Genomic DNA, 24930 nt, shown 5'->3' with positions numbered 1-24930 from the left:
GTTTGGACACATAAAAGATCTGTTTTGCCTGAAAGGGGTGGTATAATGACCCTTTTTACAAGATGTAAAATAAGTCTCTGATGTTCCCAAAGTTTGTATGTGAAGTTTTAGCTCAAAATATCCCACAGATCATTTTTTATAGCATGTTAAAATTGTCCCCTTTTGAGTGTGAGCAAAAACGCGTTGTTTTGTGTTCCCTTAAAAGCAAAGGAGCTGCTGCTCCCGGCACAGAGGGCGGAGCTTCAACAGCTTGTGTGTGTGTGTGTGTGTGTGTGTGTGTGTGTGTGTGTGTGTGTGTGTGTGTGTGTGTGTGTGTGTGTGTGTGTTAGCAGCTCCGATTACCTCACACAGCGACCCACTGAAATGTCAGAAACTGTTCTGCCTTTTATGTTTAAACGGGAGTCGGGGCGAAGTTTATGTAAATTTTAGGGTTTGTGATGTCACTAACCCGAGAGGAAGCTCGTGTAGTCCCTATCAGTCGTTTGTTGTAGTCCTTAAAAAACAATTTCTTTAAAAGAAAATATCTCCCTTTGCTTTGAACTTTGAGCGTTGTAACTTGGCAGATGTTGTTTATGCTCAAACAGCAGCATTACACACTAACTAAAGTTAAAAAAGTGAAATCATATTCAACCACCCCTTTAATTACTATTATTTCAGTTTAATTTTAAGGTGACCAAGCATAATGCTAACATTAAAATATTACTCTCGTGTAACTAATAACATTTGTTTGCTTGCGGTTGTGTACTGGAGGCTTAAATTATGCGTTTAGACCGGAAATCATCCAGTAATGGGAGCAGATGGAGCGTGTTTGACCTGCGGATGCAGTCGGCGAGGTGTCGGGCCAGGGCGTCCAGGTCCAGCAGGGTGGTCTGACTGGCGTCCTTCACGTGGATGTTGTCGATGAGTTTACAGAGCAGCCAGAAGTATTCCTTACAGCCGGTGAGAAACATGGCCTCCTCCTCAAAATCCTCCACCTGCACCAAAACACACACAAATACACTCAATTAAAGGAATAAAGCACCCAAAAAGGCAATGGGTATATAACACTGCGTAAACACCTGTGTTGTTATCATTAACTAAATCTTAGTGTACGTTTACACGACAACAACGTACTAAAAACCGGAAAGTTTTTTCTTTGCGTTTTTGCTTACAGACAACAACGTAGTCAAAACCATCCCCGTTCACATGGATCCACGAAAACGTCTAAGAATGCTTAAGTTGCCAATGTCACTTAATGTCACTGTCCTCACAAATTCACGTTTTTGTAGTTTACACGGAGACGTTAACAAGACAGGAAAAAAGATGATATTCAAAAACATTAAGCCCTATAAAATCTAAAGCCATTTAAAACAAAAATTTGAAATAAAGCTGAAAAAAATAAAATATAAATATTAGATGGAAAACTATGGAAGCTTGTTTCTGCAACAAAATAAAATTAGGTAATAAAAAAAATGTTAAAAAAAGGTTATTGCGCCATTTTATCTAGCAATTCTTCTTTTTTTCTCGCAACTGTGAGTTTATTTACTACATTTCTGCTTTCTTCTCAATTCTTCTGAGAATTGTAGATATACAGGTCCTTCTCAAAAAATTAGCATATTGTGATAAAGTTCGTTATTTTCCATAATGTAATGATAAAAATTAAACTTTCATATATTTTAGATTCATTGCACACCAACTGAAATATTTCAGGTCTTTTATTGTTTTAATACTGATGATTTTGGCATACAGCTTATGAAAACCCAAAATTCCCATCTCAAAAAATTAGCATATCATGAAAAGGTTCTCTAAACGAGCTATTAACCTAATCATCTGAATCCTGAGGCTAGATTCCTGAGGCTTTTAAAAACTCCCAGCCTGTTTCATTACTCAAAACCGCAATCATGGGTAAGACTGCCGACCTGACTGCTGTCCAGAAGGCCATCATTGACACCCTCAAGCAAGAGGGTAAGACACAGAAAGAAATATATGTACAAATAGGCTGTTCCCAGAGTGCTGTATCAAGGCACCTCAGCGGGAAGTCTGTGGGAAGGAAAAAGTGTGGCAAAAAACGCTGCACAACGAGAAGAGGTGACCGGACCCTGAGGGAGATTGTGGAGAAGGACCGATTCCAGAGCTTGGGGGACCTGCGGAAGCAGTGGACTGAGTCTGGAGCAGAAACATCCAGAGCGACCGTGCACAGGCGTGTGCAGGAAATGGGCTACAGGTGCCGCATTCCCCAGGTCAAGCCACTTTTGAACCAGAAACAGCGGCAGAAGCGCCTGACCTGGGCTACAGAGAAGCAGCACTGGACTGTTGCTCAGTGGTCAAAAGTACTTCTTTCGGATGAAAGTAAATTTTGCATGTCATTCGGAAATCAAGGTGCCAGAGTCTGGAGGAAGACTCGGGAGAAGGAAATGCCAAAATGCCTGAAGTCCAGTGTCAAGTACCCACAGTCAGTGATGGTCTGGGGTGCCATGTCAGCTGCTGGTGTTGGTCCACTGTGTTTTATCAAGGGCAGGGTCAATGCAGCTAGCTATCAGGAGATTTTGGAGCACTTCATGCTTCCATCTGCTGAAAAGCTTTATGGAGATGATTTCATTTTTCAGCACGACCTGGCACCTGCTCACAGTGCCAAAACCACTGGTAAATGGTTTACTGACCATGGTATTACTGTGCTCAATTGGCCTGCCAACTCTCCTGACCTGAACCCCATAGAGAATCTGTGGGATATTGTGAAGAGAAAGTTGAGAGACGCAAGACCCAACACTCTGGATGAGCTTAAGGCCGCTATCGAAGCATCCTGGGCCTCCATAACACCTCAGCAGTGCCACAGGCTGATTTCCTCCATGCCACGCCGCATTGAAGCAGTCATTTCTGCAAAAGGATTCCTGACCAAGTATTGAGTGCATAACTGAACATAATTATTTGAAGGTTGACTTTTTTTTGTATTAAAAACACTTATTTTATTGGTCGGATGAAATATGCTAATTTTTTGAGACAGGAATTTTGGGTTTTGATGAGCTGTATGCCAAAATCATCAGTATTAAAACAATAAAAGACCTGAAATATTTCAGTTGGTGTGCAATGAATCTAAAATATATGAAAGTTTAATTTTTATCATTACATTATGGAAAATAATGAACTTTATCACAATATGCAAATTTTTTGAGAAGGACCTGTATACTCCCAATCGCAAAAATAATGAAGTTATTGAGAGATAAATTGCCACAATTTTTATTCCATGGCGGAAATAAGATTCCATAGAAAACTTAACAAAAAATAGCAAAACATGTGTTGGAAGTTGATGTACTGAAATTACTAACTTAAACTAAAACTGAAATAAAACTATTTAGAAATATACCAAAAAAACTAATAAGCATAACAAAAGCACATAAGATTTCCAAAAAAATTACTAAAATGAAAACTGAAAATATAAAAATAAAAGCTCTTTTGATCAACTTTATATATATATATATATATATATATATATATATATATATATATATATATATATATATATATATATATATATATATATAAACTATAACATTCCATAACTAAAAGTGGCACGTAAAGAGTTTGAAGGCATTATCAGTGTGTACTGACTCTGAGGGGTTTAAGGGCCTGTGCGTCGGGCAGGAACTTGAGCAGTGTGGACGCGGCGAGCAGCAGGAAGGATCTGTTGATGGATTCTCCTCCCTCCAGACCTGACAAAGAGAGCTTATACAGGCCACTACACGCCTCCTGACGCACCGCCGTCTGCACACACACACAAACACACAAAACACAGCTCTGTTAGCATAGGAGCATTACTCCAGCTCAAGAAGTGGAGCATGGTCATAGAAACATCAAGGTCAAGGGTTCCATTCACAGGGAATGCATGATCTTAGAAAACATGTTTACCTCGAATGCATTGTAAATGCCATTGATATTCATTTTTATTTAATTTTTTTATGCATTTGATAGACAAAAACGTTATAGTCTATCAAATGCATAATTTTTTTTTAAATAAAAATGAATATCAATGGCATTTACAATGTAATTAACTTTCTGAATATGATGCAAATTATTTTGAAGGATGTAGGTGGAACTTGCTTTCAATGACTGGGCTGAAAAGCTGTGATTTGATTGGTTAAATGTGATTGTTCCCCGCACACATGACCTTAATTACAACGGTATCAGAGGAAAGACTCAAATAGCAGAGAACGGCATTAGCAAAATCATGGTCATGTGTTTATTTCCCAGAGATAAAATAAATGAATGAAAAAAATGTGTAAAAAAAAAACCTTGAACAAAAAATGTAAGTTGCTGTGGATAAACTGCCGAATGCATAAAAGTAAGTAAACATAAAATTAATTTTAAAAAATATAAATATTTTTATATATATAAAATAAAGTAAAATAAAGCATTACATTTTCAAAATATGTTGCAATCCACCAATCATTTTGTGAAATGTAGAGTGGAGCTTAATTATATTAACTGGGCTGAATAGCTATGATTTGATTGGTTAATGTAATAGTTCCCCACCTAAATGGCATTAATTACAACAGTAGCAGAGGAAAGTCATTCCAGATTGGTTGGGTTACCTCAGGTATGAGCAGCGTGAGCTTCTTCAGCCAGTCGTGAAGATGTTCGCTGTCGGCCAGGCTGGACTTCACCAGAGAACAGCAGTGAGCCCAGCTCACCAGCAGCCACATGGAGTAATGAGTCACTGCATGAACACATCACCAGCAATGAGTACTGAGTAAACCGAGTAACTTAAAACCTTAAAAGATATATAACCAATCATGTGCTTACCCTCGTGCCTGGATCTGTGATCTGATTGGGCCTTTAAAACCCTGCAGGACAATCAGAAGACAGAAGGTTAAAAAAATAGACTGGAAAAATTGAATATATTTTTAAATAATAATAATAATAATAATAATAATATAAGTATCTCTAAAAAGAGTTCAGTGAAATTAAAAATACAATATTTTACACAGTTTGTGTGCACTGTATTTTGAAGCTTATTAGAGTATAAATTTGTTGTAATTATTTATAAATATTATTTTTATTATAATAATATTATTTAAATAATAGATTTTATTTATTGTTATTAATTACATATATAATATTGTTAAATGTAATTCTATAATAATAATAATAATAGCAAAATATATTAATAATAAATATATATTAAATAATAATTCTTTATACTGATAAGTATCACTAAAAATAGTTAAAAATACGATATTTTACACAGTTTGTGTAGACTGTATTTGTAAGTTTATTAAGAGTATTACTTTGTTAGCCTAGCAAAATGCCAATGTTAAACTCAATCAATTATAAATGGAGACGTGTGTGTGTGTGTGTGTGTGTGTGTGTGTGTGTGTGTGTGTGTGTGTGTGTGTGTGTGTGTGTGTGTGTGTGTGTGTGTGTGTGTGTGTGTGTGTGTGTGTGTGTGGTTCACCTGTGCGCCAGATTGTCGTATGTGTAGGCCACGTTGATGAGCCGCTGGATGAGGTTGGTGCCTTGAACAAGACTTAGAAAAACCTGACGAAGTAGGACAATATCTCAAAATGAGTTACAGCAAACATACACACATACACATACATGGAGAAAAGAGATTTTAGAAGCAGGTTCACACCTCTGTAAGACGGGGTATATGCAGGCCCTTCCCATGATCCCCAGTGGATTTGCGGGACTTCCCTGGCCATGCCCTCTTTCTCTGAGTGTCCGTGAGACCAGACCAGGCAAAAACATCATGATAAGCCAGATCCAGATCGGCCGGATCCACCGCAAACTGACAAATGAGTTTCAGCAGACACGCCAGACAGTCCAACAACCACTACAGAGACAAGACAGGAAAATAAAGATGATATTCATAACTGTTCATTCAGTGGCAGAACTGGGTATATCTCACAAACAAAATGTCCAGGGCTTGATTAAGATCAAAGTCGTTAGAAAAGATGAAAAAATAAGCCTTTTTGATATGAGCAAATGTTATATGACCGAAAAGACTTTACACATTATCTTTAAGACAATTATGCACATTACCTAGAAAAACTCTTATTTTTGTAATTCAAAAACAAATTCATAAAATAATTTGTCATTGTTAGAAAAAAAAAGCCCTTTTGATATGAGCAAATTTATATGGCCAGTGACATTTGATAAACGATCTTTAATACAATTATGCCCATTTCCTCCAAAAACTCTGTTGTAATGCAAAAATAAACGCATTTAAAAATATTTTCTCATTTTTAGAAGGAAAAAACGTTTTTTTTTTTTTATATTTATGATAACAAATTTATTTTATAACAATCATGCACTTCTCCAAAAAGAATTCTTTTGTAATGCAAAAAATAAATTAAATAAAAATATAAATATTTGCTTTATTATAATTTATTCAGAACTATCCTGAATATAATTTGATTTGTTTTAATTAAAATAAGCAGACATTCAGTACAACTAATTCAAGCATTATTTATATTTACACTGTACGATTACAAAATTAAATCATATCACAATATATATTTGTTTTGCATTGCAGTATAACATTTTTCATATCATAGTAAAAAATTATCATAATGCCAAAAATCTCAAGGATTCTAAAAAATAAAATCAGGCTTAATATTTTTATTGCTTCCTTTTGGTTCTTTACACTCACCACTGTCCAGGACTCTTGTTCTTTCGGCTCTAAAATCGCAGAGTTAAAAATGTCCAGCAGAAGCTGAAGGCCTCCAGAAGACACAAACTACAGGAGAGACACATGTGGGATTGTGTTATTAAGAGACATGCGTCCAGCTCACACACACACACACACACACACACACACACACACACACACACACACACACACACACACACACACACACGTCACAAGTCAAGGAACAATAACAACACATCCTTTTTTTCAATGGAAGTGTGAGAAGAGCGTTTGTACCTTGCAGCTCCAGGTGTTCTTGCTGTTCTCAATCTGTTCCTCACTGGAGTCGTCAGAGTCTGGATACAGATCACTGTAGCTGCCCTGAAATACATATAAACACACACGTCTCAAGCTTTCATTAAGAGTACTGCAGGGCTGCATGTGTCTCGGTGTGATTCTGCATGTGTACCGTAGACTCGCGGTGAATCCTGCGGTTGGGTTTGCCCAGGGCTTCTATGATTTCTAAAGCGTAAAGCAGTTTATGGGGGCTCTTGATCCTCAGCAGATCCTTCCAGCACAAACCGTCAGATCCCTAAAGTCACAGTGAACACAAATAAACTTTCATGCAGTGCATAAGTTCAAATGTTGATATGCACAGTTCAATTTTGAGATTTTGGGCTATTTGGGTTTTCATAACATTATTTTAAAGGGAAAGTTCAACAGAAAATGTAAATCCTGTCATCATTTACTCACCCTCATGTTGTTCCAAACCTGTATGAGTTTCTTTCTTCTGCTCAACACAAAAAGAAAATATTTTGAAGAATATCGAACAGTTGATGGACCCCATCGACTTCCATAGTGTTTTTTTCCATGCTGTGGAAGTCAATGGGTTACATCAACTGTTTGGTTACCCATATTCTTCAAAATATCTAAATATCTTCTTCTGTGTTCAGCAGAAGAAAGAAACTCATACAGGTTTTTAACAACTTGAGGATGAGTAAAGGATGACAGGATTTTCATTTTTGGGTGAGCTATACCTTTAACTGTAATTTAAATCTACAGATGCAAACAGATAAAGTGCAGTAAAATAAACAATACATATTTATAAAGGCTGTTTCCTAAATAAATAGTTTTTTTTCTCCTTCACCGAGCAAGAAATCCCCTCTTCAGTGGCCCTTACATACACCAAACTTGACAGTTTTATTCCTATTAATATTCTTAAACTTCATTTGCCTGATTTTATAAAAATATTTAATAAAATACATGGTGATAATGTATTTTTTGATAATGTATTTATGTGATAAAAACATCAAACTTTGTCAACAAAATAAAACAAAAATGTTGAACCTTGCTTTATTCATTGTTCAGATTGCTCTTCTGAAAACATGCAAATTGGTGCATATTTAATTTGATTTGCACATTTAACATTTTAATTCTTAATGTTATCATTCAACTCGGGAAGTAATTTTTTACCCTAATTACCTGGGGTGTCTGGCCTTAAATCAATGGTAAACATGGATCATGTGACTGACCGTGTCATCTGAGATGTTCTGGAAGGCCTGGAGCATGCTGGGACACGTGGGCAGCAGCATGAGCAGCTCCCACACTCGGCGGGAGAGATTCTCCGCGTGGAGGTGCAGCTCCTCGCAGCGAACGCTCTGCAGGAAGAAACGATAGGCTGTTAAAAAAATATGGACGTAGTGTCCGTGACGTCACCCGTAGGTAGGGTGACCAGACGTCCCGTTTTTCCCGGGACAGCCCCGTATTTCCACTCTAATTTTAGTGTCCCGACTTATTCTGAAAAAATCATGTTTTGTCCCTTATTTCATCGTTAATATATATATATATATTTATATATAATAGGTTTCGTTTCCGAAAGGCTAAGTGAATATATATGTTACGTTCAAACCGTGTAGTGCCGTGTAGTGTGTGTGTGCTAGTGTGCCTAATGAAGCGCATGTAAGACGCATTAATAGAGGGAATGCATTAACGTCACTTTCCCGCCGGAACACGCCCCCTCAGCCGGACTGAGTGGCAGAAGAGCAGCTGCGTGACTGGATTTAATAGGGGAAACTGCGAGAACGCAAGTAAAACAAACGATTATCAGTTTAAACTAAAGATTGGACTCAATATAGTGTTCCTTACAACTTACTAAAGATCCAGTGATCCATGGATATTAACATGCAGCCAGGAATCGTGTTTCCTGACATTTATATGTGCCTGATTTCGACACCAGGGAAATACATACAGCAAATTTGCCTTTGAATGCTTTATATAAATACAAAATAGGCAGGTCTAAATCCAGGTGATCACTTATCAATGTTATATATATCATCATATCGTCTAGAGACTTAAAACTTGTATAGTTTTTTGTCAGTGTTTATTTAAAAATGTCAAATTATACAGAATATACAGTGGTAAATATTTGATTGATGAGTTGTCACTGCAATATATAACAATACAATATATAGAGAATGATTTTACCACTAAATTCAGCATATTGACACAAAAATGATAACTGCAAATCCACCTTTCGCTGCCTGGAGTCCAGTTGTTTCTATGAATTGTAGCGATCTATTTGCTTCTCTGTTCTGTAGCTTTAGGTAGTCTGTAAAAATATTCCTCATATTTCTTGTCAAATCTAGTTGTACAGTCAGTCTCAAAGCTCTTTCCCGTTTTAGACGCGTTTTGTGTGTTTTGCGAAGCCGACCGTCGCCATCTTGACAGCGCGTCACTACCGGATAACCGAAAATGGGCAAAGAGGCGGGATTAGCTGAGCTGACGTGACGCTAACAGCAGACAAACGGCTAGTAGTGACAGCAGCGGCAATCCACCTGTCACTCAAGTGGCCACGCCCATAATTATGCAGAACTTTAAGGCTTAATATAATTTAAATGGATGAGTTATAAAGAAATTCACCCCCCTCACAGTTGTCATGAGGGGCAAAATTAGCTTTATAGACCAAAACCACTTTTTATACCAGGCTGTAAACATGGGCATATTAACATGGGGGTCTATGGGATTGACTCTCTTTTGGAGCCTGTCTCTAGCGGCCAGTCGATGAATTGCAGTTTAAGTCACTTCAGTGTTGGATTCGAGAGAGACAGAAAGGTTGCCGCTTGGAGGAAACACACTGGATTGGATGCTGGTTTAACTCAGTCTGGAGAGTGTCAGAGTTGTGGAGCGGGACGTTACCTCAGTGCTGTGCTGGGGTCTGTCTGGGCCGGGCGGTTTGAAGCAGGCCAGCATCTCCAGCAGGTCGAAGAGGGTGGTGAGGTGGGGCTCCTGAAGCAGCAGAAGCATGGGAATGTGCTCCTTCTGAGGGGGCGGCAGACACGACGCCGGCAGCTGGACGCCCTCGCCCTTCCTCTCTCTCCGCGGAGCGCCCAGAGACACAAACACCATCTGACAAACACAGGAGAGTCTCTCAGTGCTTCAGGTTCTAGGGCTGTGGGTGTGCGGCCGTTTGTGGGTTTGTTGTCGTTTACCTGCATGTCCTTGAAGCCGAGCTCATGAAGAGTCTTCTCATCGTAGTCGGTGGTCAGCTCGTGTCCTGATGAGATCATGCGCACCGGACCCATCAGACCCCCTGCACAGAAACACACACACACATCAATCTGACTGAAGCATGTTGCCATATAAACAAACATTTGTACTTGTAAATTGACTGATTTAAGTTTTAACTTGTATCTATAGTAATAAATCATATATAATGTTTTTTTTTATGAATAATATTCTTTCCTGTTTGACTGACTCTTAAAAAAGATGGACGAATGGAAGGATAGACAGACTGACGTATATACAGATATTATAAATAGATATATAGATATTTTTAATGAACCGCATTTGTGTACAATTTACTAATGGTTCTAATGACAGTTAATAGAGCGCATCTGTTTCCTGTGTGTGTGTGTGTGTGTGCGCGCACCTGGGAAGTCCTGCTGCCGGCTGGTTTGGCCGAACTCCTGCAGCTGCGCCTGCTGGCTGAGCTGATCCTTCTGAAGGTTCTCGTACCAGTGCGTGACCTCTGCCCTCAGATCAGCCACCTGATCACTGGGGTACATCTCAATCGTCATCTACACACACACACACACACACACACACACACACACACACAACATGAGAGTTAGCATGTTCATGAAAGCTTTATTAAACTCAGCTTGATGTCTGAGCAAATAGTGATGATGATGATGATGATGATGATGATGAAGGTGAACCTTGTCAGGGAGTCCTGCCGGTTGACACACGATTCTGAGCGGGAGAGACTGTTTATCACTGAGAGCTTTCAGATGACTGCTGATGCCCGTCCCCTCGATCTGCCACTGACGCAGGTGATACGCAAACCTGAAAACACACAAACACTCAATAAGTGAGTTTAGACATAAGTAAATGCCATAACTGTGCTATTCTACAGGGTGAAGGTCCTAAATGTTACCAGCAAAGTCACCATGAATTTCTAATGTAAGCATGGTTTTCTTCCAGTGCCAGTGAGGGAATGTGAGAGTGTGTGTGTATGTGTGTGTGTGTGTGTGTGTGTGTGTGTGTGTGTGTGTGTGTGTGTGTGTGTGTGTGTGTGTGTGTGTGTGTGTGTGTGTGTGTGTGTGTGTGTGTGTGTGTGTGTGTGTACCTGCGTCTGAAGGCCTCCAGATGTGTTTTGAGCAGAAGAAGTCCTCTCTCGATGATGGTGAGGCTGGAGTGGGCGTCTTTCTCCAGGTTAGCAGACGCCATCATCAAGCTCTCCATACACTTACTGATAAACTCCTGCTCCTTCTCCAGACCCGTTTTACCTGCGGTTACACACACTCGTCAATATATCACATTACACACTCATATTGAGGAATGTAAGGTTTGAATATAGGTAGGTGAATGCTCATCCACTACGGGGCTCCGGTAAGAAGCGTGACAGGAGACAGGGAACCGTTAAACTCTTTATAGGTTTGAATATTCAAACACAATGACATCATCCATCTGTACTGAGTTTAGATTATATGTACAAGGTATTGAATGTGGTTTTTCTAGAATAAACAGAATACAAAGATACATCAGTGTATGTCTAATAACTTTAAGTTACATAAACATAAACTCACTACTGACACGTTATTTATATATATAAACCAACGTCACATAGGATTACAGCTGCAAACATATACACGTGAATCACTGTATATAACTCTCGCATTATCATGTTATGCACAATGTAAAGTTCGGTTACACTAGCTAAATATTTGAATACAACAATGTAACAAACATACATCAACTTATAACTGTGAATAAATGAATAACTTACATTCAATCACGCACATTAACACCTGAGGAAATGGCGGAGAAACGGCTGGTGAAAGTGAAAGTAAACACAATAGTGGAGTGCCGGAAACTAACGCTACCTAACAGCGCAGCGTATACAGTAATCATTCATAATAAAAGTCCTTCTCGTACTCTTATATAGGGAATTTAGAACAGCCGCCCCCAGATTAGCATAGCTAATATGTGTAAAGATAAACTCCCTAGTCCCTGGAGTCGGTGTCACCTCCATTTGGAAGTGCAGGAAGTCTGACAAGTTTGGCCACAGGTCGTAGGTATAAGCGGTCATTGACCTTGATTTGAGCTGACCGAATGTGTCCATCATCACTGGTAATCAACTTGACAACCCTACCAGTTGGCCATTGAGCTCTGGGAAGCTGCGGATCCATAATCATTACCACCATGTCCTCAGTTAAATCCTGGGTTTCTCGCTGCCACTTTTGGCGAGTCTGGAGGCTTGGGAGGTAATGTCGAATGTAGTATGACCAGAAGTGGTCCACAATGGTCTGAGAATGTGGCCAGCGGCGCTTGGAGAGTGGTTCGGGAGTGTAGATCACCTGGGGAAGTGAGGCATCTCGCCGCCCCATAAGCAGCATGTTTGGGGTAACCGGATCTATGTCTGCAACATCGGATGAGACGTATCCCAATGGCTTGCTGTTGAGAATACCCTCTATTTCAATCAGTACTGTACGCAGTACTTCCTCTGGAACCGACTGGCTCCCGATAACTATACGCAGGGCAGACTTTACTGATCTAATCTCCCTTTCCCATGCGCCTCCGAAGTGTGGTGCGGCGGGAGGATTCATTTTAAAGTTGATCTGATGACCAGCCAACAGCTCTTGCAGTTTAGGTTCCATTACTTTGAATGCTTCCCTTAGCTCGGTCTCAGCTCCTCGGAAATTAGTCCCCTGATCCGAGAGGATTTCGGATGGGGTCCCTCTGCGGGCTATAAATCGTCTGAGTGCCAACAAAAATGCATCCGCATCAATGCTGTTAAGGAGGTCGAGGTGAATGCATCTGGTCGTCAAGCACTTGAAGATGACTCCCCATCGCTTTTCAGTGCGACGGCCAATCTTCACAATGAAGGGCCCAAAACAGTCAACTCCAGTCGAGAAAAAAGGCGGTTGGTACAGTCGCAGGCGAGCTAAAGGTAAGTCAGCCATGATTGGCACGATCGGCTTGGCTCTCCACTTCTGGCACTCCACACACTCTCTCTGATGTTGCCTTACTGCTTGTCTACCTCTCAGGATCCAGTAGTGGCGACGGAGTTCAGCGAAAACCCTGTCAGGTCCTGGATGGAGAAGGTGTTCATCATAGTGCTTTATGAGAAGTTTAGTCACCTTATGGTGTGGGTGTAAAACCACTGGGTGGATCTCCGTTTGACTCATGCCATCCAGTTTCCTCAGCCTTCCTCCCACACGAATCAGTCCTAGTGTGCAATCCAACTCTGGTGCAAGTGTGTTCAAACGGCTGGATGCAGGTACAGGTTTCGCTGCCTTCAAGGCCTTAAGTTCCTCTGCGAAGGTCTCCTCCTGACATCGACTCAATATGAGTGTTTTCGCACTCCGGTAATCAGGGTGTTGCATGCTCATGTCTTGGGTAGGCGCCCCGTGAAGAAACTGGTAAGCAGCATCAATCAAGTCCTTCCAGGAAGTGTACTGGCATGCAACAGGAATGCCAGAACCTTGATCTGCAACAAGCCCACAAAAGACAACTTTCCTCGTCTCTGATATGTCATCTTGGGCCTCTATCAAGGGTGTGACTGGCCAGTGATCTGGTGGTTCACGAAGAAATTTTGGACCCTGACACCACCTGCTTGGGTTCGCCAGCTCTGTAAGTGTCTTCCCTCTAGTAATATCATCCGCCGGGTTATTGAGGGAATCCACATACCTCCATGAGTGAAGCTCTGTCAACTCTTGGATTTCTGCCACTCTTGTCCCAACAAAAACTTTATACCTACAAGACTCGGACTGTATCCAAGTCAGGACAGTAGTAGAGTCAGTCCATAATGTCACTTCCTCTATGGGGATAGTCAGTTCCTGGCTGAGGAGATTGGCGAGTTGGGCACTGGTCAGAGCTGCGCAGAGTTCGAGACGTGGGATTGACAGCTGTCGTTTGGGGGCTACCCTAGAGCGGGCCATGACAAAGGAGGTATGAATCTCTCCAAGCTGCTCAACAAGGAGGTAAGCAACTGATCCATAGGCCAACTCTGATGCATCACCAAACACATGCAAGCTAAATTTTGATGTCTCCACATCAAAGTTGGAAGGGATGTAGCATCTGTTAAGCTTGATCTTGACGAGGTCAGGCAACTCCTTCTCCCATATTTTCCACTTCTCGAACAAATCTGTGGGAAGGTTCGGGTCATCCCAATTCCTTGGTTTGGCCCAAAGCTTCTGGACAAGAATCTTGGCCCGTGTGGTAAAGGGAATGATAAACCCTAGGGGGTCATACTGTGACGCCAAGACCTTGTAAATGTGTCTCATAGTTGGAGGGTGCTCTACCATGGCACGATGCCGGTAGCCCAGTTGATCCTCTAGACAGCGCCACATCAAACCCAGAGCTGGTTCCAAAGGATCCGAATTATACTGTTGCAACCACAGTTCAATACTCTCTGAACGAGCCATTGATGGTAAATGCTGAACGACTGAAGGTACATTAGAAGCCCACTGTCTTATTTCAAAGCCCCCTAAGGCAAGAAGAGGTCTCATCTTGTCGATCAGTTGCTTAGCTTCCGTAGCAGTGGGAAGACTTTGTAGACAATTGTCAACGTAAAAGCTTCGCTCTATAGACTGCAGTACTTCTTCGTTTCCGGGCTGCTGGCTGCGAACATGTGTCTGTAAAGCAAAAGTAGCGCAGCAGGGACTGCAGGTCGTCCCAAAAGGCAAGACTTGCCACTCGTAGACGTCAGGTGGATCCTCCTTTCGCATATTTCTCCAAATAAACCTCAGCAGGGGTTTGTCTTTGGGTAGGAGTCTCACCTGGTGAAACATGCCGCGTATGTCACCACTAATGGCAACCGGATACTGCCGAAACCGAAGGAGAACTCCAATCAATGAGGCACCGAGGCTAGGGCCAGGAAGCAGCTGCTGATTAAGGGAGATACCCAGATGCATGAAGGAGCAGTTAAAAACCAGCCGGTCCTTGCCATTATGGTGCACAAGGTGGTGTGGTATGAACCATGACTCCTCATCGGACAGCAGATTCTCCGGTGGTACCTTAACAACATACCCTGAATCAAGGAGTTTCTGTATTTCAGCTTCATACACCTGAGCTTTCTCTGTGTCTTTGCTGAGATGCTTCTCAGTGTTCCTGAGGCGGGACAAGACTGATTCCTTTGTTCCTCTCAAAGGTGGGCCATCCCGTGCACGAAGGAGTGGAGTAGCGTAACGCCAGATGCCATTAACTTCTACCCGTTGTGTTCTAGTCTCCAGCATATTCACAGCCGCTTCATCCTGTTTTGACCGTGTTACCAGCTTTTCACTGCGGTATGGGAGGACGTCCAATTGCCACAATCGCTCAACATGTTGGTAAACAGGATCTCGAATTGGAGTAAGGGAAGTGAATAAGCATTGTGATGACGGTACCTGATGTGGGAGAAGTCCATCTGGTCCCTGGAGAACCCAACCGAGCTGTGTACGTACAGCTGCGGGTCCACCAACTGGTCCTAGTCTGATGGGCTCCTTAGCTGTTATCAGGTTTGGATAGTCAGACCCAATTAGGAGAAGGGGCTGCACCTTATCAAAGGATGGAAGATGAATTCCTCTGAGGTGGTAATAGCATCGCTGAAGCCTCTTAATGGGATAGGTTTGCTCAGTTAACGTAAGGAAAGGAGCTGTAAACACATTTGTAAGGCTGTACTTCTCATTTGGACTTGACTGTGTGGAAATCAGCAGATCAATTGACTGTCCCTTCAAATCTGTGACATCATGTCGGATGGTGCGAAGGGCCATAATCTCTTCCCTACCCGCAAGTCCTAACTGCTGAACTGCTGCTGGAAGAACAATACTCCGTTGGGCCCCATCATCTAGGATAGCATATGTTGGTACAGACCTTTTGCCTCTCCACAGCAGTACTGGGACGACTTTCAGGTACACACGTCCTGTGGAGCTAGGGGAAGTCAGATATGCTCGATCGGCAGACATCGTAAGTAACACAAGGTTGGGACCCTCTTTAGCGATAGAATGCAGGACACTGAGGTGTACATTTCCACATTCTCTACAAGGTTTCTTTAGCGTGCATTCCTCACATTTATGACTGGTGCGACCACATTTCCAACATCTCTTGCCTTCCTTTATCCACTTGAGAATCTGTTCAGTTGAGCGCTCAGCGATCTGACTGCACTGTGACAAGTAGTGCTCTTGACTTTTACAGAACAGACACAGACGTTTCAGTTTCTTGACTAATTGCTGACCATGTGTGGGCTCTGGATGGGCATAATGCACCGTACTGACCTCTTTGGCTTGGTCGCTGCCATGATAAACTGCAGTGAGTCGAGTTTGGGGCTTCGGAATGGGTTGACGTTCTCTATGGGGGGCTTGAACTCTCTCCGTCTGGTAGCGCTGTACCATTTTAGATGACAGACGCTGAGCCTCTGCCTTCACTTTCAACCAGTCAGCGAGGTCATGGAGGTTATACGGATTGAGGCTGTCAGTGCTCAGTCAGCCTCGTAACTGGAGGTGCTCAATGAAACTATCTCTGTAGTGCTTGGGTAGCTTACTGAGTAGTCTGTCAACATGGCCCTCGCAAGTGAGTTCTCGTCCCTGTGGCCCCTCAATGGACATCAACATAACTACTAACAAGTCAACATTGAGTGCAAAACTCTGGAAAGCCTTTGCATCCCCAGCTCTAATATCAGGCGAATTTAACAGAGTTGCAATTTCACTTTGTGCCAGCTGATGAGGTTGGCCATACTGTCGTTGCAATGCCGTCATAGCTGCTGCATAGGGCGCAGGATAATGTCGGCATGATTGGGCTATTAGCCTTGCTTCCTCCAGAACTAACTGTTCCATTAGCACCCTGTATTTATAATGTTCAGTAAGCTCAGTGTGAGGATTGAGGAGATTGTCCAATGCCATCTTCAGATCCGTAAACTCTCTCTCACTATCATTCACAAGATTCGGTAATTTTGGGATTGAAACCGGCTGGAATGGAAGTGCTGTAGGCATTGGCCGATGAACAGGAGTTGGAGGTGTGGTCGGGTACGTAACTGGAGAGTCATACCAGGTCTGTCCTGGAATCTGTGTAGAAGGCTGAGTGACATAATATCCTTAGGTCGCTGGTTCGAATCCGGCTCGAAGGACCAAATATTGAGGAATGTAAGGTTTGAATATAGGTAGGTGAATGCTCATCCACTACGGGGCTCCGGTAAGAAGCGTGACAGGAGACAGGGAACCGTTAAACTCTTTATAGGTTTGAATATTCAAACACAATGACATCATCCATCTGTACTGAGTTTAGATTATATGTACAAGGTATTGAATGTGGTTTTTCTAGAATAAACAGAATACAAAGATACATCAGTGTATGTCTAATAACTTTAAGTTACATAAACATAAACATAAACTCACTACTGACACGTTATTTATATATATAAACCAACGTCACATAGGATTACAGCTGCAAACATATACACGTGAATCAGTGTATATAACTCTCGCATTATCATGTTATGCACAATGTAAATTTCGGTTACACTAGCTAAATATTTGAATACAACAATGTAACAAACATATATCAACTTATAACTGTGAATAAATGAATAACTTACATTCAATCACGCACATTAACACCTGAGGAAATGGCGGAGAAACGGCTGGTGAAAGTGAAAGTAAACACAATAGTGGAGTGCCGGAAACTAACGCTACCTAACAGCGCAGCGTATACAGTAATCATTCATAATAAAAGTCCTTCTCGTACTCTTATATAGGGAATTTAGAACACTCACATTTATTCACAATACAAAAAGTACAATCATCATAAACTCCAATAGGACTGACTGTTATCCATTCATCAATACATCCACCCATCTATCTATCTATTCATCCATCAATACATCATCCATTTTTATCTTTCTATCATCCATCCATCCGCCTTTTTATTCATCAATCTATCAATCCATTTATCTATCAATCCATCCATCTATTTATCTATCCAATTATCCATCCATCATCAATCCATTAATCTATTTATTAATCCATCCATCTGCCTTTCTATCTACCCATCCATTCAGTCATCTATTTATCTATCCATCTATATATCTATTTATCTATCCATCCATCCATAGATCTATTAATCCATCCATCCATCCAATACACAATCAAAAATCAAAACATCCATTTAGTAAAACAATTGAGAACAATAATGTTTCCTCCTGCATTTATTCTAAACCTGAGAGGTTATAAAACTGTCAACATTTAATGGTTATGAATTCTACAATACATGTGAGAGTTTGTTGTTAACTGACCGCTGATGTAATAGGAGTTGATGTACTGGATCGCAGCTCGACTGATGTCTGCAGACTGAGCCCTCAATGCGATTCCCCACAGCTGATCCATACCACACAACTACACAGAGAGAGAGAGAGAGAGAGAGAGAGAGAGAGAGAGAGAGAGAGAGAGAGAGAGAGAGAGAGAGAGAGAGAGAGAGAGAGAGAGAGAGAGAGAGAGAGAGAGAGAGAGAGAGAGAGAGAGAGAGAGAGAGAGAGAGAGAGAGAGAGAGAGAGAGAGAGAGATCAGAAAGAAGAACATATCGAGACAAACCATCGAGATTTCGAGATTTGCTGCATCAAACCTCGCAGTTAGAGCTGCTGTCATAAGCGCTGGTGGCCAGACGAGCCAGATTACACAGATGCTGAAACAAGTTAAGTCCAGTCATGCTGATCGTCTCCGGCTTCAGCTGAGGCATCTGAGAAAGAGAGAGACGGCGAGAATCAGGTGATGTAAGTTTCATTCACATGGTACATAGAGGTTAGGGTTTAACTATACGCTCGCCCGACCTTCTCCAGGAAGAGATGTTTATATGTCTCCATGCCCATCGCGTGCTGGTCTTTACTGCGGACCTGGTTTAGGAACCAGTGCAAGGCGTCGTCGTAACACTCAGAGTCCTCGACTAAACAGTGCCACAGGATGTCCACCTGCTCCAGACTCAACCCTGACACACACACACACACACGGTATTCATATATGCACAGAGGCAGCGATGTGTGAGAGATAAAGAGAGAGGCTCACTGAAGTGGTCAGGTGATCCAAGCGTTGAGAACACACAGGTGAGGAACTGCAGACGCACCTGCACCTCCGCGCTGTGACTGTACCTGAGACACATGGGATTGATGTCACTTTTATTCAGAAAGGACACATTTAGTTGATCAAACGTGACAGTAAACACATTGGTAAATGTTATAAAAGATTTCTATTTTAAATAAATGCTGTTCTTTTGAACTTTCTATACATCTAACGATCCTGAAAAAAAATATCATGGGTTCCACAGAAATATTAAGCAGCACAACTGTTTTCAATATTGATAATTAATCATTTTAGAATGATTTCTGAAGGATCAATTGACACTGAAGACTAGAGTAATGATGCTGTAAATTCAGCTTTGTTCATAGAAATTAATTACATTTTAAAATATAATCAAATAGATAACAATCGTGTTAAATTGTAATATTATTTCACAATATCACAGTATTTTTGATATATTAAATGCAGTATTGGTGAGCAGAAGAGACTCTAAACATTTGAACGGTAGCACAGAAATATAGACAAACACCCAGACTTACAGAGCGAATTTGTGACGCTGCTCTCTCACGTCCTGGATATAGTGTAACAGATCATCAAAGAAGAGCTTCATCATGTGGAGCTCCTTCTCTGCCCACCTGCAGCACACACACACACACACACACACACACGCACACAAACACGGAAAAGATGAACATTTACTCATTCAAAAACATAATCCAAGTTCAGATTCACCCTTCACAGGGAGTTTGATTGACAGGCGATCTGACCAATCATAATCTGCCATTCGCCGAATCCGCCATTTTGTCTGACAAAGCAGTCAGGGGTCGGTTTCACAAAGATAAGACTTTAACTATGGCTTAGATATTGTAGATAGTCAGACTTCAGCTAGACATCTAAATCAGACTGTTGCACAAAGCACTTAAACACTCTGACAATCTTAAGTAGGGCTACACTGCAATGAATTCTGGGTAAAATAAGACACTTTTCAAAACAAAAAACATGGCGGATCGCACTCAACCGCTCAGTGCAGTTTACCCAAGCGGAAAATGTGTGTTTGTTGGAGGAGTATAACAGTTACAAGGACATTTTACTTGGGAAATTTAGCGGAGAATGTAGTAACATGAAGAAATGCTTCATTTGGAAAAAGATTGCGTTAATCCGACGATTGATCGGAGTGTTAAAGACGTACAGAAAAGATACAAAACCTTGGTACAAGATGCCAAAAAAGAAATATTTAAGAGGAAATATCCTAAAAACCCTTTCCATTCTCATAGCTCTCTCCATAACGTCGTCAGCAAACCACAAATTATGAGCCATTTTCCTTTTTCTTTTGGCTGTTTGTAATGCAACTGATTGTTACTGCTGGTTGCCAAGGAAGCAGAGTCTTAGACCTAAGTTAGCCTGGGGATAAGGCGTCTAATTTTTTTGGTCTAAATTAAGTCAGTCTTTATTTTTGTTTAACAGTCTAACTTGGATTAGACTAGTCTATGAGCAAATTTTAGACTTTTCTAACACTATAGACTGGTATAAAATAGCTATGTGAAACCGACTCCAGTAGAGTTAATAGATTAACGCCGGTGGATTTGAACTTGAAAAACTGTGTGTACTGACGTCTTTCCACGGTTGAAACAACATTCCTTCTGATGTTCATTCATGTTTATTTGATGCTATATATGAACTAGAAGGAAGAGATGATCGGTTCACGAGCAGCTTTAACTGAGCGAACAGTCATGACACATTAAAGAGACAAAACTGTATCTTTTGTTCAAATTTCTTTTTAAAAAAAGACCAAATTTGAAAATTTAAATTGAGACTTTGTTTCATATCAAAAGTAACCTAGTCCTTCCTGTCTTACGACACGTTGTCAGTTCCCTCTTTAGTCCGCCATGTGTTTTCCACTGTGTGAGAACATGTTGTGTGGCGTGAGAGCTGCATGGCTTGTCGGACATAGCAACAGTAACTAAAGGATATTTCGAATTGAAAGTCTGTGTTTATGTTAAGTTTTAGTAATTTTGTTGTGTTTTAGTCATTTTAATTAGTTTTTCCTCTCCACACTTTAGTTCTTTGTGAACGGTCAATTACTAATTGAACATTTCTCTTACATGGTAATCCAATGAGTGTCATAACTGGAACCGAACTGCTGGAATGTCCCAAAGAGCTTGGGCAGCAAACGCAAGGACACCACCACCGACCTGACGAACACACACAGAAACACAACGGTCAAATATCTCCACCAGAAGACCAAACCTCTTCAGCAGTTTCACACAGCTCTGCAACGGCCTCACCGGTGGTTGGCGAGGTTCTCCAGACAGCCCTCGATGAAACGCATGCGGATCTGACGGTCAGTGAACCAGCAGACCAGAGAGCACAGCAGCTTCTCCGCCTCATTGATCAAGCCCTCCGAAAGGTGGATCTGGTCACAATGACAACATGAGAAAGGCACTCTACACACGAGATGCTTCAGATAGTCTGCTGTGGAGTAAACATACCGCGTTATCGTCCTGGACTAGGTCCCACAGAAGAGTGTTTCCGTTCTTGCAGACGTTATCCAGGTTGATGTCAGTCACCGCGTGGGTTGAGTACTGATGTTTGTGCACCGACGGACCTGGAGCGGACGTTTAGAGAAATTAAACATCGGACTAAAATTATCATGTGACTTTTGTCATATAAAATTAACTCAGTGTCTCACTTTATTTCTAATGTGTATCTTAAATCTGTCTTTTGTTTAAGCTAATAAATGGTATCGCAGCCCCTCCATTAACAAAGTTTATTTCACTCAGCTCAGAAATGTAGGCGAGTGTAGCATTCCTCAGTGTAAAACAGCTCTCAGCAGCTCAGTTTTCTCATGTGTGGCCATCAGTCAATGGAATAAGTTGCCAACAGAGTTGACCACATGTGTACATTTTTACATTTTTTCACATCGGGCCAAGAAATGGCTACTTTCAAAACAAACATGTTTACATAATGTATTGTAATTGATGTGTATGTGAGAGTCTATAATGTATTTTTAATATGTGTATGTGTTGACATCAGCCTGCCCAGGGACTACAGGTGGAAATTAGCACAAGTGCTACAACCTGGTAAAATGCATCTCTCCTTTCTAAGGTTAATGTATATTTTGCATTTTCCCTGTCCGAAAAAAAATGTGTAAAAGTTCTAACTTGAGTGAAATTACAATACTAAGATTTATGTTCATTTCTATGCTTTCAAATATTAAAACAGCTTTTATTTGGATGGAAAAAGACTTTAAAGCTTCTCTTTTGACAACAGATTTATAAACGATTCTCATTACAGATTTGGGAAGACGGTTGGGGCGGTGCTACAGTTTAAAATGCATGTTCCCAGAAAGCAATTTTGCGTTTAAAAGACAAACACAGCCCAGACGTCGAAGCTAAAACAAGGCAAAATTTGGGCTGTCAGTGACAATTTAATAGACGTCTAATCATAGCCCAAGAACAAACTAGTCATCAATTAGATAACGTCAAAACAAATTAAACCTAATCCCTTGTAATCACTGTTGACTTGGATAATATGATGGAATATCATACATCTTGCAAGTTATTTTGGCAAAAACTAAATTTTTTGGCTAGAAGTGGGTTACTCAGAGTCGGACTATATCGGTCTAGTAAACCTAAATGGCTATTGCTTGCTGGGTTATAAGCAACTCAAACGTCATTTAGTGCTGCTCCGATACTCTGAAATCCCGCTTGTGTGTAAATGAACACAGTGCCGCGCCTCACTGATGTGTGTGTGTACCTTGCACCAGGTGTTCGTGGTATATGGAGGCCAGGTTGGGCAGGTGTTGCTGCAGGTGTGAGCTGAGCTCAGCGTGAGAGTTGATCTGGACCAGCTCTTCCTCACATCCAGACTCTTCTCCGTCAAAATCTGCCATGTTCTTCTCGGATTTGGCGCTAACTTGGGAACTGCTGCAGCTTACGTCATCGGCGCTCAGCATGTCCTCTACCATGTGACTGCAGAGAGAGAGAGTGTGTGTAAGAGTATGTTACCAGAAAAACAATAGCTCTGTGATTCTGTGCTGCTCCCACCAAAACTACTTTATCTTTTATCCTGCTCCCGCCCAACAATTTCACGTTTTTGTAACGTTCTCACCCACAAAAGCCTGTAGGAAGAGGTCTACGCTGAATTTTCAGTCCCATTCCGGTTAAATTCTATTCCAATTCCAATTTCCCCACACACAACGCTTCAGATCTCCAGTGACAGATTTGTGCGGTGCTGTTATTATTATCATCATAATTACTACAGGAGCCCATGAGTCATTTCTTTCTCCCGTTTCCCACAAACATATCAGTATCTTCCCTCCCGCACACATTAATCTAGCAAAAACTAGTCCCGCGCTGCACTGTTGTGACGTGTCCCAGAGATCCTGAGCTGAACCGCAGGATTGCAGACTTCTACTCTTATTGTCAAAACCTAGTAAGCCGTCTACATAGACAGCAATTTAAAGCAATTTTTTCAATTTTCTTTAGAGTGTGATGTTGCTGTTTGAGCATGAAAAATGTCAGCAAAGTTACAAAGTCCCTCTGATAGAAGTTATTCTCTATATCAGTGTCACTGTTTCTGAACTCCCTGAAACGCCTCCATTGTAGTCTTCAGTTTGCTTTCGGGAACAAACACGTCACAATATTCCTCATTTAAATAATTCTAGCCCTAGAGATATGCAAAAAAAGAAGCGAGGCCTGGTCGAGTTGCATTAGAAATTCCCAAAAAAGTTTGAAGCAGTTGACCAATCACAACACACCAATCAGAGCACAGTGTGCTTTTCAGAAGGAGGGGCTTCATAGAGACAGGAACTAAACAGAGCGTTACTGACAGACTGGGAAGAGAGGAGCTGCAACAATGTCAAACATGTGAAAACAATGTGTTTTCAAAACAAAATCAAAAAGCTTAAGGCGAGACACTACAGGTGAATAGGGTAATTTTTTTAACTATCAGATATCACCATGAAACTTTGCCAGTTGATTACCTACATTAGGATGAGAAAAAAATGTATTACAAGTTTCTGTAATTTAATGTTTAAATAGGAATTTTCTAATTAAATATGCGCTATTTTGCATATATTTTAAAAAACGAAATCTGAGTATTGCACAAAGCCAGGTTCAAAATAATTTTTTCATTGTGTTCACATATTAGATGGGGAAAAAATTACAGAGGGATTTATGGATATCTACTTTTGTTATCCTGTAAATCTGAATATACTGCCAATAGCCTTAGAAAAAAGATTTTCGCCATGTTTTTGGGAATAAAATGTTATATAAATCAGGCTAGGAATAATATATTTACAAATCCCTCTGTAAATGTCTTAATTATATGACTAGGTACAAGACTGGCAAGTTTGGTGTATATAGGTGCAACTGAACTGGAGATTTCGGACTTGGAGTATGAGAGAAAAGACATTTTGAGAAAACGGACTTTAAATATTTACCATCAGCCAATGAGATTGCGCATTTAGAGTAAAATCCCCCCCTTTTACTTTCGCGATTGGTTGCTGATAAAAAGGAAATGACCATATTTGGATCCGGCAGTCTTGTTCAGGAGAGAGAGAGCTTTCTAACGGTGTGTGTGATGACAGGGTGCAGATCGCGATCGCGGAGCAGAGGGATGATTTATAACGACAACTTTTGATGAATTTATGAGAAATCTACAGACGCAAACAGACAAAGTGTAGTAAAATAAAGACCTAAATGTGTATTTCGGACTTTTTTTCACCACAAGTCTGAAAGAAGACATGTTATTGAAGACAAATATCCCAAAATCTCAAAATTG

At 40.9% G+C, this 24930-nt stretch overlaps 1 protein-coding gene across 1 annotated transcript in view; it reads right to left on the bottom strand.

The window, feature by feature from the left end:
• The window catches only part of usp34 (ubiquitin specific peptidase 34), a 78598-nt gene that overhangs the window by 34711 nt on the left and 18957 nt on the right, over positions 1–24930 (bottom strand). Inside the window, exons 15-38 of the mRNA XM_077245885.1 lie at positions 22903–23117; positions 21636–21751; positions 21432–21559; positions 21249–21338; positions 19686–19781; positions 19135–19217; positions 18903–19057; positions 18698–18811; positions 18372–18471; positions 11232–11391; positions 10822–10948; positions 10533–10680; positions 10093–10193; positions 9800–10009; positions 8137–8262; positions 7074–7196; positions 6902–6985; positions 6626–6712; positions 5606–5806; positions 5429–5511; positions 4777–4817; positions 4566–4690; positions 3586–3738; positions 814–974 (exon numbers count right to left, since the gene is read on the bottom strand). Coding sequence (XP_077102000.1) covers positions 814–974; positions 3586–3738; positions 4566–4690; positions 4777–4817; positions 5429–5511; positions 5606–5806; positions 6626–6712; positions 6902–6985; positions 7074–7196; positions 8137–8262; positions 9800–10009; positions 10093–10193; positions 10533–10680; positions 10822–10948; positions 11232–11391; positions 18372–18471; positions 18698–18811; positions 18903–19057; positions 19135–19217; positions 19686–19781; positions 21249–21338; positions 21432–21559; positions 21636–21751; positions 22903–23117 — 3027 coding nt within the window. The remainder of the gene's footprint in view (positions 1–813; positions 975–3585; positions 3739–4565; positions 4691–4776; positions 4818–5428; positions 5512–5605; positions 5807–6625; positions 6713–6901; positions 6986–7073; positions 7197–8136; positions 8263–9799; positions 10010–10092; positions 10194–10532; positions 10681–10821; positions 10949–11231; positions 11392–18371; positions 18472–18697; positions 18812–18902; positions 19058–19134; positions 19218–19685; positions 19782–21248; positions 21339–21431; positions 21560–21635; positions 21752–22902; positions 23118–24930) is intronic.

This window comes from Siphateles boraxobius, unplaced genomic scaffold, assembly GCF_051911475.1.
Source record: "Siphateles boraxobius isolate OS27281-9 unplaced genomic scaffold, OSU_SipBor_1 29, whole genome shotgun sequence".
NCBI lineage: Eukaryota > Metazoa > Chordata > Actinopteri > Cypriniformes > Leuciscidae > Siphateles > Siphateles boraxobius.
This window is presented reverse-complemented; position numbering and strand designations above follow the sequence as displayed.